This window comes from Carex rostrata, chromosome 22, assembly GCF_964058835.1.
Source record: "Carex rostrata chromosome 22, lpCarRost1.2, whole genome shotgun sequence".
In the NCBI taxonomy this organism is placed as follows: domain Eukaryota; kingdom Viridiplantae; phylum Streptophyta; class Magnoliopsida; order Poales; family Cyperaceae; genus Carex; species Carex rostrata.
In genome coordinates, this window is record NC_135939.1 from 5,601,510 (window position 1) to 5,614,631 (window position 13,122).

At 33.1% G+C, this 13,122-nt stretch overlaps 1 protein-coding gene across 1 annotated transcript; it reads right to left on the minus strand.

The window, feature by feature from the left end:
• Positions 1 to 4,962: 4,962 nt before the first annotated feature.
• LOC144574341 (lysM domain-containing GPI-anchored protein LYP6-like) lies at positions 4,963 to 11,387 on the minus strand. The gene is made up of 6 exons (XM_078324282.1): positions 10,936 to 11,387; positions 9,950 to 10,284; positions 8,207 to 8,324; positions 6,310 to 6,471; positions 6,157 to 6,188; positions 4,963 to 5,380 (listed from the first exon to the last, which is right to left on the minus strand). The coding sequence occupies exons 1-6, from the start codon at positions 11,262 to 11,264 to the stop codon at positions 5,142 to 5,144; spliced, it is 1,215 nt and encodes a 404-aa protein (XP_078180408.1). The 5' UTR covers positions 11,265 to 11,387; the 3' UTR covers positions 4,963 to 5,141.
• Positions 11,388 to 13,122: the final 1,735 nt, after the last annotated feature.

Genomic DNA, 13,122 nt, shown 5'->3' on the forward strand with positions numbered 1-13,122 from the left:
ATTATAAATTAGCAAAACAAGAAACATTTTCTTCTTTCATTATGTCTAAAAGATTTATTACCAGAATATATATTTAATTCATTGTATATACTTTCCAATATTTTCCTTGTTTATCAGATGATCAAAATAAATTTTAAATTTGTATTCATTAAACTTTTGTTTTATTGGAGCAAAACCTATTTGTTATTTTTTTTATAAAAATGGTTTTTAACTTGGATTTTGCGACCATGCATTTAATATCTAAATTGAATGCTTTGCAACCTAGCATTATTTCTTGAGTGAGTCTATGATACTATGCATATCACGATTTAATTCGTAATACGGTTTAATATTTTTATTTTCAAGATTTTAATAGTCGATTTGAACCGTTCAAAATAATTTTCATATGAACATGTACTTGCAGACCGAATTTTATATTTTTTTTTAGGAATTTTTATACTAATTTTTAAGATGGGTAGAGAATCACTATGTTTGGATGGCTCAGAATTTTCAGATCAAGTTATTTTCTACCTATCTTAAAAAATAGTAAAAAAAAAATATAAAATATAAAATTTGGTATGTATGTTCATATTCATATAGGGATCGTGTTGAACAGTTCGGATTGACCGTTAAAATTTTAAAAACGAAAATATTAATCCGTATTACAAACAAACCCGTGATATGCGTAGTAACATAGACTCACTCTTATTTCTTTCTTCTGATACATGATTTCATTCTATATGCATTATCAATTTTCAGATCTAGCATAGTCTTTCTTTTCAACTGGTTTATAATTAATCCACTATTAGATACTCAATAAATGATAGCCGTAATCTGGATTAGTTCCTTAAAAATAACTTATTGAAAGAAGTGAGGTTCAGGGGCCAGGGCATATGGGTTGTAGAAATCGAAGATTATTTCTGCAGTTGCTTGCGCATGAATGCTGCTAAGCGACAGATTGCACAATCTCTAATTTGCTCATACTTTTTTATTGGATATTTTCATCATTACCACTAAAAAGATAAGGTATTTGCAGATGGAGTATGGGGGTGAAAACGGTATGGATAATATCCAATTCGTATTTAATCCTTATTTGAAAACTTAGATGCGGATATCTAATATTCGAATATCTGCGTAGATAAGGATAGTGATATGGTTTTATGTTTTAATTATCTGTATCCGAATAGTAGATATATACCAAATATTTTAATATATATTATGAAAATTTTATGTTATTCACCATTATAATTAGATAAAGGGATCGACTAACTATCCCCCAGTCAATTTTCTCCATTCATCTCCCAGTCAATAACTACTTGTGGGAACCATTAACTAACTGAACTTTATTAATTATTAAAGACCACCTAATATTTGATAGATTTTATAACTGACATATGCAAATATGGATACCTATGCGCGCAAGTGTTAATATATAATATATCAAGTATTCATACTTAAGATATCAAGTATTTCAAAAAAAAAAAAAAAACTGGACACATCACATACACATCTTTTACACGTTTTTAGAGTTGGTTTTTTTTTTCCGTTCAATCTCGTCAATATTTCTGACGATCTGTGAGAAAATTTGCAAATCTAAAACCACAAACATCTTCTATGCAATTTTCTCTTTCAAATGAGATCGATCCTGATGTACTTTCAGGTTGTCCGTTGTGCAAGTATTCATCTACGTCGTGAATACCGAGTCATGTAAGTATTCATATCTAGTCGAGCAAGTATTCATATCTCGTCGTGCAAGTATTTATATCTCGTAATGCAAGTGTAAATAATTCATGTCTGAAGTGTTTGTACCTAACATATTTTATCAAAAAAAAATTTGTATGGCATTGTATCTAACAAATTCTATCAATTTTTTTTAATATGGCACTAGATGATGGATACCTATGCGCACAAGTGTTAATATATAATTTATCAAGTATTCATACCTAAGATACCAAGTATTTCGAAAAAAAACTGAACACATCACACACTCATCTTTTACACGTTTTTAGAGATGGGTTTTTTTCTCCGTTCAATCTCGCCAATATTTCTAACGATCTGTGAGAAAATTTGCAAATCTAAAACCATGAATGTCTTCTATGCAATTTTTTCTTTCAAATAAGATCTATAATGACATACTTTCGGGTTGTCCGTCGTGCAAGTATTCATACCTCCTCGTGTAAGTATTCATTTATCGTCGTGAATACCGAGTCGTGTAAGTATTCATATCTCGTCAAGCAAGTATTCATACCTCATCGTGTAAGTATTCATATCTCATAATGCAAGTGTAATTAATTCATGTCTGAAGTGTTTCTACCTAACATATTTTATCAAAAAAAAAATTTGTTTGGCATTGGATGACATCTGAAAAAATTAATATCAAATATTCATACATCGTCATACAAGTGTGAATAGTTAATGTATTAAGTGTTTGTATCTAACAAATTCTATCATTTTTTTTAATATGGCACTAGATGATGTCTGAAAATATTAATATCAAGTATTGTAAGTATTCATAACTCCTCATGCAACGTGAATAGTTCGTGTATCAAGTGTTTGTATCTAACATATTCTCTATCTCTCTTTTTTCTGTGTGGCACTAGATGACGTTTGAAAGTATTAATATCAAATTACTCAGTTTGGTGCTTGATTGTATTAATACGTAATATGACAAGTATTCATACCACGTTAAGAAAATATTTATACATCGTAATGCAAGTATTCATACCTAAGATGCCTAACAAATTTCTAAAATAACTGCATGCAAGTATGGATGCTTATACGCGCAAATATTAATATATAAAATATCAAGTATTCATATCTAAAATATCAAGCAATTAAAATAACAGAAAACATAATAATAATATAATGAAATAAACAAAAATATTAACAAGATCGTACAACCCATAAATTAGCGCTAAACTTTCTCTCTCTCTAATTAGCCCTCCTTGAATATAAGAATTGAAAAGACTTTTTCTGAAAAATTCCAAAAGCTGCCGCTTTCTCTGCTCTTAATTTATTAGCTTCCTTAGCAAGGTATAAGACCCAGAGTTTTTACTCCAAATCATAGAGCGGTACTTATCATGATTTTTATTTTTCTTTTTTTATTATATTGTGGGATTCTGGGTGTTTGGAATTGACACGTAGAGCGATAGAGGCCTTTGGAACCCTCTATCGCATAGGTTTGTAACAAGATTGATTATGCATATATACGTAGAGAGAGAATGAAGAAGAGAGGAGAGAATGAATTTTGAAATGAAAGGGGACAAGAAACAGAGGCAAATTGTAAGTTCGCGACTTGGATTTTGAAATGGATCATATCAGATTCTTGGCTATGATTTTGACTTTGATAATTAATGAGTTATTAATAGGAAAGTACTGTGCTGACTGGATTGATGGAGGATATTGGGAGATGATAGATTTTTTGTCTTTTATCTGGACATAAAGAATGAAGTTTTGAGCTGTGCTGAAATCTCTATTTTTTTTTTCTTTTCTTTGATTTGGAATTTACAGGAATTTACTTGAAATATGGGGTAGCTTTATAGAAAGTTAGTTTAGAAATGACAAAATGTTAAAGGTTGTTAGAATGGGAACCGTTAGAGTTCGTTAGAAATAGAGTTAGAAGTCTCGCGGGATAGATGGGGAAAAGAGATGGGGGAAAAAAAATTCCCTTAGATAAATATTACAAACTTTAATATTTTTTATATTATTTTAATAAATGTTCAATCTGATTCAGACCCATAACCGTATCTATCTGATATCTGCTCTGTATCTGTATCTGAAAAATAAAAAAATAAATATGAATATAGTTTTACCACTATTCGCTCCGTATCCACTATGTTTTCACCCAAAGTATGAGACAGTTCTCTTCGATTTTGGTACCAGTGAAAACTGAACTTCATATATATGGATATGCTATAGCAAGAAACAAAATTAATTAAATGAAAGTAAAGAATTGTATTTGCTAAACAAATTACCAGAATTTTCATTATATTCTGACAAACAAAGTTATGTTAAATAATGAATATATAAATAAGGTAGAATATTGGGTGAGTTTGCAAAAGAATCCACCTTTTATTTTTCTCATTTGAGTCATTGAGTGGGCTTGAAGTAATTGGGAACAGCAAGTTGGCTGGTAAGGAAATATAATTCAAATTTTTAATTCATTGGATCTTGTTATTTCGATTCCAACCCTAATTCTAATTCTATCCCGTTAACTTCTAGGCAAACTTCCAAGTTATTTGCTTGGTAACGAGTTCACATTGAATCGAGGAAACGAAAAAAATAAATAAATAAAGTTCTGTTTTAATTCCCATCCTTTCGGCTATTGTGAGGAGACTAGAGGTGTTCAAACGGTTTGGTTTTTTTTGGTTTTTTTTGGTTTTTAACTGAAGTGGAAATTTCAGTTTAAATGGATTGGTTCGGTTAAAATTTTGAATAATTTCAATTTAAGTGGATAGATTCGATTTAGACTTCTCAAAACTGACTAAATTGAACCGATCAGTTTATATTGATTTGATTCTAATTTTATTAGTGTTATAACGATTTAATTAAACCAAACCGGACCGAACCAAATCAAACTTCAATTATTGTGTAAGATAATATTCTTTCCGTTAATAATGATACCAACAGGTTTATTTCAATTTGAACTAAACAAACTGCAATTTACTTCAGTTTGCTCAGTTTGGTTCTTAATCAGTTGATAGGTTTAATCGGTTCGGTTTAGTTCTATTTTTTAAAACCAAAAAAAAAAAAAAAATTAATCATTTTACTTCGGTTTGAACCGAACCGACCATTTGAACATCCCTAGAAGAGACCCAAGAGGGTCTTTTCAACGAATATAAAAAATAGAATTATAAGATCTAATTTCGGTAACAGTAATATTTTGCATTCATTCTCTTTCTTTTTGCAAGTCAAAGAGCACGCAATGCCCACAGAAAGGGAAATTGTTGCTATTAAAGATTTCAGTCCAGTTCCAAACGAATAAAGAATCATCAAATCATTAGATTTGAAAAGAAACTTGTGACCTGCAAGTTGTCTAGCTCAGCTAAAAGTTTTGTTCACACCGCTCTTAAAGAAAGAAGGAAAAAAAAAATACATCCAACTACAATGCACAAAATCTGACTACCCAAAAATGCATGAATACAGTATTTAAATCTACATCACTAATTTAACAACACAACAGACCACATTAAAGTCAAATAAAAAACATGACTGAATTGGTTTGCAAGAGCATGAGCACTGCCTATGGGGCCACCCGAAGGAGAAAGAGCACTACCTCCAGGTACTGATGAGCCAGGCATGGTCCCACCTGCCTGTGGCAGTGGGGCTGGTGACGGAGGTAGGTATGATTCATGCATTGCTGACGTGGGAATGGATAGTAGTGGTGGAAACTGGTGTGGGCCTGAAGGAATCCACAGTGCTTCAATTAAGGATTTGTATAATAGTATGACATATTGTCTGTAGCTTTTAAAGTGAGCTTTCAACTAGTCTCGATTAACCCCCTTTTAGCCTCACTTGAGGTATTGGCAACAAATTGAACAAAAGAATAAAATAAACATGCTGGGATGTTCTGATTCAGACACATTTCAGCAGGTACATGCTAGTAAAGGTAGGGGTCCCAGTAAATTATGAAACAATTGACAGAAGTATACAGGAACTGGTGAGGATTCAAAACAATGAAGAATATATTTACTTTCCAATTGCATCAGAACTTGGTTTGGATTTACAAATGCAATTAATGTATAGTTAAATTAGATATATTGAAAAGGACTCATTACATCACGGTCATGACTAACTTCATGCATTATGGAAACTTGAAGAGGTGTATAAAATAATAAATTAAAGCAGTTGATTTTTTTTTTTTGACCCTAACATCAGAAATTTAGTTTGAAGCAGCTATTCAAGCTATTCAAAGATCAAAAGCTGCTAAAGGAGTCAGTTTGATGTTTTACAGTAACTGCAACATATATGTTTTGCATTACCATTATCTAACATTTACTTCTGCATATAAATGTTTTTCTCGAACTTCCGTACAACCTATAGAAAAAACTACATTTTGGAAGAGCTAGGGTTTATGATTAGTGTTTGAGTATAATAATAAAAGATCCTCACATTTAGCTGTTGTATTTTTCTTTTTGTGCCAAAAGTCCATTTAAAAAAATATAAGCATAACTATACCTGGGCACTGAGGTTGAATGGATGTCGATAACCTGCACGAGAACAAAGCAATAAGTTCTTAACTTTATCAAGCTAGTTAGAAGGTAGAAGAAACTTTTTGCTGCGATATATCCAAATCAAAAAAAATATTAATAGTATAAAGAGAAATCATACGCAGTTATGATGGTCCCATTTACAAAACCACCATAATTGCATGAAGTAACACTGCATCCAGCACCAGTTGGCTGAGTACTGTAATTGCCAAGCATCAGGTTGCCTCCATTACACTGCATGTTTGAGCAAGTTGCTCCCAAGGACGCAGGTGTGCAGAATAAGCTGCATTAAGAAATGTATAGTTAAACTTCATAAATATCATTGAGATTTGATAAACAATTTTTAAGAGGCATAATTACATTAGGTTCAGTAGTTGATAGCCTAGAAAGATTTTTCAGTAAACCCATACCATGGGCTAATTTGTCGTCTTAGCCAAAAGACTACAAAATTAGAGCCTTGAGATTCTTAGAATGGTCCATCACAAAATTTTGTTGTACCCACAGCAGAGTAGTTTCTGGTATTCAAATGCACCAATAGCTAGAATACATCAAAGGGCATTTTGTTTCATTATTCTTATAATTTATAAAATAGTATGCCGTAACTCCACAAATGTTGAATTTGTAACAATCAGCAATTATATTGGAGCATCCGAGTAGTACCTAGGGGTGTAAACGGTCAGATGCGGATCGGATAGTGTTCAAACGGTATCCTTATCTATTATAATTTTTCAGATATGGATACGGATAGTCTCGGATAAGGATACGGATCGGATATTAAATGCTACGGATATGGATCGGATATCAGACAAATACAGATATTAGATCTAATATTTTCATAATAATTAAGTAATTTTCCGGATTCGGATTTCAAACAAAATAGGATAATATCCGATCCGTTTACACCCCTAGTAGTACCCCCCCCCCCCCCCTCCCTCCTCCAAAACAAAAGATATTTGAACGTCCAAGCTGGGGCGGAACTAGAAAATTTAGATTGCTGAAACGTAAAATGCATAATATGTGTAAATGTATAATGTGGGGTAACTTGGATTTGAACCCAAGTCTTCACAACTACAAAATGGAATTCTAATCACTAGGCTACAAGCACACATTTAAAATTTTATAAGGGGGGGCTGAACTATCTAAAAACTTTAACAAAACGAAACGAAATTAAATTTCTATACACCTAAATGAAAAATTTTAACTGTTTAACATCATTGGGGTGGGTAAGCAACCCCTGCATTACTTAAGATCTGCCCATGGCTCTGAGATTTGTACAATCTCACACCACCACACCCCAAAATTTTGAAATTTTGTAAGTTTCCTATTTCCAGTGAAGCCATTAACATTTAGCAACAAATGACCACAACTGCTCCCAAGCAGAACCCACATACGAACTACTTGAATAAGTTTTATTTAATACAAATATAAATTCATCAAAAAGCATTATATTTTAAGCAATAAATGTACTAGAGCTTACGCTGAACATTTTTCTTCTCTTTTTTTGTATTAGAACAACGATATTATGTATAAGAGTTTACACAACTTCAGTGGTAAATAGTAATATTATAATATATCAAAGTAAAATAGCAGGGGAAATTTAGTCATTCCCATCACAAATTTTGATTCTAATAGAAGATGGAGGTGGACATTATAACCAAGTCGGGGTGTCTAACAGAGTGCTAGTTAGCAGAGAAGAATTTTTCTTGCTTACAAAGGAAGATGTTTTCTTTCATTTTCCTTTCCTTTTCCTTTTTTTTTGGAAGGGGAGAGGCTTACGGTTCTGTTCTTTTTTGCTTATACATTTACTTGATTGATATTTTTTTTTAACTAATATTTTTTTATACTCATACCTTTGTTTCTCATAGTTCAAATGGCTTGTTTCTCATGGAAAGGCTTGTAACATGTTCCAATTATATTTAATAGATGTGTATCTAAGATGCAATGTTCCACGATTGAAACAAAGCATGCTAAAGTAGTAAAATGAAAAATAAATAGAATTAGCTGGGAATAAAAATTACTTGAGATTTCCAGGCCCACAGCTACACTGAACACAACGACTGGCGGTTATTGCATAGGTCCCATTTGCAACAACCAGGCCATAATCTGAAGCAAATCTTGGAAGCATTGATGAGCATGCTATAAAGGAAGCAAATAAGAAACAAAAATAAAACACTATCAGTTATTTCATCTAAAACAGAATGAAGACATGAAGTATTGATAAATTACAATCTTGAGTTTATAGTTATGCAATTTTGTAATTAGTTTCCCACCAATAAATTACAACTAGTGTGCTACAATATAATAAAATACAATGGAATAATAAATGCATATTTAATCTAGAAGTACCCAAATAAATATTAAAGAAGAAAAATCAAGCGTACAAGATGACCAAGTATGAGCATTATTGGTACAACAGATTGGCACTTGCTTGCATTCACCATGATCTTACATATCCAGTGTGTAATATCAGCAAACTAATTGATATTATCCCTTCCACTTAACAGAGATGTATCAACTCTTTTCAAGTTGTAGCCCCAAAAAGTAATGCAAATACTTTAAAATTGGAGCATGCAGAATTGTAGTATGCTACTGTCTTTGAGATAATTTGGCCACAATTATTTAAATATATGACTTAAGCGTAAAAATTTCAGAGCTGAACTTGGAAACTATAGACACAAGAAAACCAATAGTTACATTCCATCTGTCTCATGCAACTCTCACCAAGGAGCTTTAGTGGCTACTCATGGGTTTGTCCTGACCTTGACATCTTTGTGCGCCAAATAAAAATGTTTATATAGGAAAATCAAACACAATGCACTAGTTTCCCTTCTCTCATTTTTATTCTTAAAAAAAGGGGCGGTATACCCAGTGCTGAAAGCTCCCACACGTTGTGGGGTCTGGGGAAGGGAATTTCTAGGTAGCCTTCCCCTTGCATTTTTGCAAGGAGGCTGATTCGAACCCAGGACCTCCAGAACACAAGTGGAGACACTCTAACACTACACCAGTCCCACCCTTCCTCATTTTTATTCTTAATTAAAAAAAAAAAATTATGATAACATTTTGCTAGGATGGTTAAATAAAAAAGTAAGCGGGATTCAAAGGATATATGGATTCTGACAACAGATCAAGGGATCACTTGTAAACATTGATTATGATTTTATATGCACATAATTTCTCACTATTGACTGAACACAATGAGATCTCGATTACAATTATCTGGATGGAATATTGGAAATTTCTGATCAACACAATGAGCTTGCCAATAGCATTATGTCCACTATGTACTGGCTGTTAAATCTGTGAAAGTCCCTGTGAGTTTTTTTGTTCAACAGGATGTCTGAGAAACTGGAACAGAGGGGGGGCATTGTTGATAACAGCAGCCATACTAATTTTGTAAAATTTTAGACACAGGCTAGGTTATTATTTCTGAAAATATATTTACTAAATAAGAAAGTTTCGGCTGTTGTTACTAAAATGATCTAAAAGCTACCAATGAGGCATATGATTAATCTGGTAACACAAACAAATACTTCTCTTTGCTAAAAGTTGAGACATGCAATTAGCATGCTCAAAATTATTATGATTTTTTTTCTAACCAGCTGGTGGTAGGAAACAAAACTAATCGACTATTCCTTAGCTACTTCCGATACTTACCAGGATTTATAGAGTTATTTGGATTTGGTACTACGTTGCCAGGCACAAGCCCATATATAAACCAGGAGAGTGAGCATGGGATTTAAAAATGAAAAAACCATCATCACCTGGCAGGGGAATAGAGATAATATCTCCAGGTAACACTGAGGGGCTCCCCAGTGAATTTACATTCATGATATCCGTGATGGTTGTCGCGTACTCAGCTGTGATACTCTGGAGTGTATCTCCATCCTTCACCACATATGACAGGTAAATTGCAGGAAGGGAATTATCAGTCGAGTTAAAGCAGGTACAGTGCAATGGTATAACAAGTGTCTGGCCCACATCCAATCCAGACTGGTCTGAGATTGCATTGGCATCCTTGATTTGATCAGCCGAGGTGAGACCACCATACACTGTTTCTGCTATAGAAGCAAGTGTGTCAGAAGGACGAGTCACGTACCTGTCAAGAGCATAAAATTATAAATCAGCAAAATTTTGTTATCTCTTTACATTACTCATTCTGAGCCCTTTTTAGTCAAAAGGAATGTTTCTCTTAACCCAGGCCAAGTTGGTTTACATTTGCAGATGACACCAAATATATATATATTTTTTTAAATCCTAATAGAGGCTATCAGATTGACACCAAATATTTCATTCTTCATTTGAATTTTTGGAGTTAACAACCTACACTTCGAATTTTTGGAAAACCATATGACATTATTGAGATATTTGCAACCAAGACCTAACCTTGAGTATAGACTATAGACTGAAGAAAAAGGTACATTAAACAAAATGTTGACTAGTATAGCCCAGTATTAACGAATCATTTCTATTTCTTCCTCGTAAGACCCGAATGAACTGAAATCCAAGTCATTTGGTTGTTGATTTACAAATTTTGTCTGAACTAGTTATGGTCGATACATTGATCTATAAAATTAAATCTCAGTTCATTATAATTGATAAACATGTCTGACAAAGCAAACTAACAGTACGGCACCACTTTCAAACAAACACAATTATGTGGAGCGTAACAGCAAAAGTACAGTACAATGTCAGGCATAATATGAAACATAATGATTATCACGAGTTAACAACAACAACAAAAAAGTACCGGGTGGAGACGGATTTACGGATCCCATCGGAGCAGGAGCAGGTGGTGGGAATGCGAACAGTGAGGCCGGATGGGAGGATGCGGTTGGGAGCATTGGGCTGGGAAGGGTCAAAAGAGTTAGCCGCTAGGAGAGCAAAGGGGTCGGTTTGGAAGAGAGCGGCGAGCTCGGCAACCTTGAGGTCGGTGTAGAGTGAGTAGGAAAGTAGGGAGGGGCAGGGGTCGGTCGAGGTGGTGGGGGAGGCGGCGCACGGCTCGATGGTCGACTTGGAGAGAGCCAAGGGGAAGGGGATGGTGAAGGAAAGGAGGAAGAGGAAGAGAAAGGGTTGCATTTGAAATGTGGAATAGAGCGAGAGAGGAGGGGGGAAGAGGAGAAGGCGGAGAGAGCTTGAAAATGGGAGGAGGAATATTGAGACACTGGGACTGGAGACTGAGCTTTTGCAATGACAGTGGGGCAGAACGGTGGTAAATGGATTCTTTAGGGACTGTATCGGTGTATTCTATGTGTAACAAATCACTTGCTCCGTTTGCTCGGGTCTCAGCACTCAGCACGACGGAATCTCTATCCTCCCAGAGGTACCTCCAACGAGGTCCCAACCGAGCGATTGAAATTTATCGTCTATTTAGCTATTGGGGTCCCTTTACATTCGTGTCAAATTAAAACTGACAACTCAGAATCTCAGATCTAATTCTAGTAAGTACTGTATGTCTGTATATGAATGAATTCCAGTACGACGCAATTAGTTGGTGACAAATAAATTATTGGAGTTCAGTTTGGCGGAATCAAAAATTCATCATTCAGAAATAATTCGGATATAATTTGAAATTATTCACACTAGATATCTCAGTTTCATAAGAGAGCAAAAAAAAATAGAAAAAAATTCGAGAAAAATTCACAAATAATTCATAAAATTCAATAAAAGTTCGTAAAATCTATGAATAATTCAGTCAAAATTTGAACAACCGAATAATTCGGCATTTGGTTCGTCATTACCAAAAAAATAAATTATTCGTAAATAATTCGCAAATTTTGTAACCAAGTCAGCACGATGGAATCCCTATCCTCCCAGGTACTTGGCACGGCGGCACGCTACCCGCAACACACGGTGCTATGCACGCATTCACAGTCATGCTAGTGGCGTTGTAACGTGCTCGTACTGATACACATGATACAAATGACAATTGACAGGTCATGTAGATTATGTGTTTTTACATGAAACTGAAAATTAATTACAATAAATTAATTTAATAATTTTAATTATCATCAAAACTATATTTTTTAAAATTTAACACTCAAGACCGGCAGTGATAATTTATATTTTGATTGATAGGTCGTGTAGATTATGCTCATATTAATATTGTTTAATAGAATATAAAAATATAAGAAAGTTGTAAAAAAAATGCAACATACAGGAAAGGCATCAGTAATTTATATTTTGAAAACTTTTAATTGATTTGGTTTGAAAATTTATTAGAATTATCATATGCACATATTCTAAATTAATATATTGAGAGCGCATGTCTGAACTCTGAATTCCGAAATTTTTATTTTTATCAAATTAAAAAAAATCAAAAAGTCATGTTTTAGAGGGATTTTCAAAAATATCAGGCCTCTAAGCCAATATTTGTCTCATTCTTGGAAGACGCATATTAGCTTGGAGATCCTCCAAAAACCTAAAAATATACTATAATATTAAATATATTTAGATTTTTGAGGAGCCTCCAAACCAATATATGGCCCTTCAAAAATAGAGCCACAGACTTGAAGACTCTGATATTTTTCGAAATCTCCATAATTTAAAGTGTTTTGGTTTATTTTTTTTTTAATATGATATAAATTATAATTTGATATTATGTCCATGGCGATTATGCCTAGTAATTAACCCATGCAAACCAAAGTAAATGAACATTTTGTAACGAATTATAGAAACAGTATAGATTATTATTTTTTCTCAGAAAAAATGTTCAAGTTCCAATATTCCATTTAATAGTATTAATTCTCTACTTTATAGGATAGTATTAAGTTTTTTGTATAGTATCTGGAATTATTTTTTTTATCAAATATATGGACAACACATTATTTATCGAATATTATAAATAGAAATTACAAATTTTTAATATTTTATAAAAATATAATATTATTATATTTATATTATTTTAAGAGTAGTGTTTCAATTACACGAACCAAAT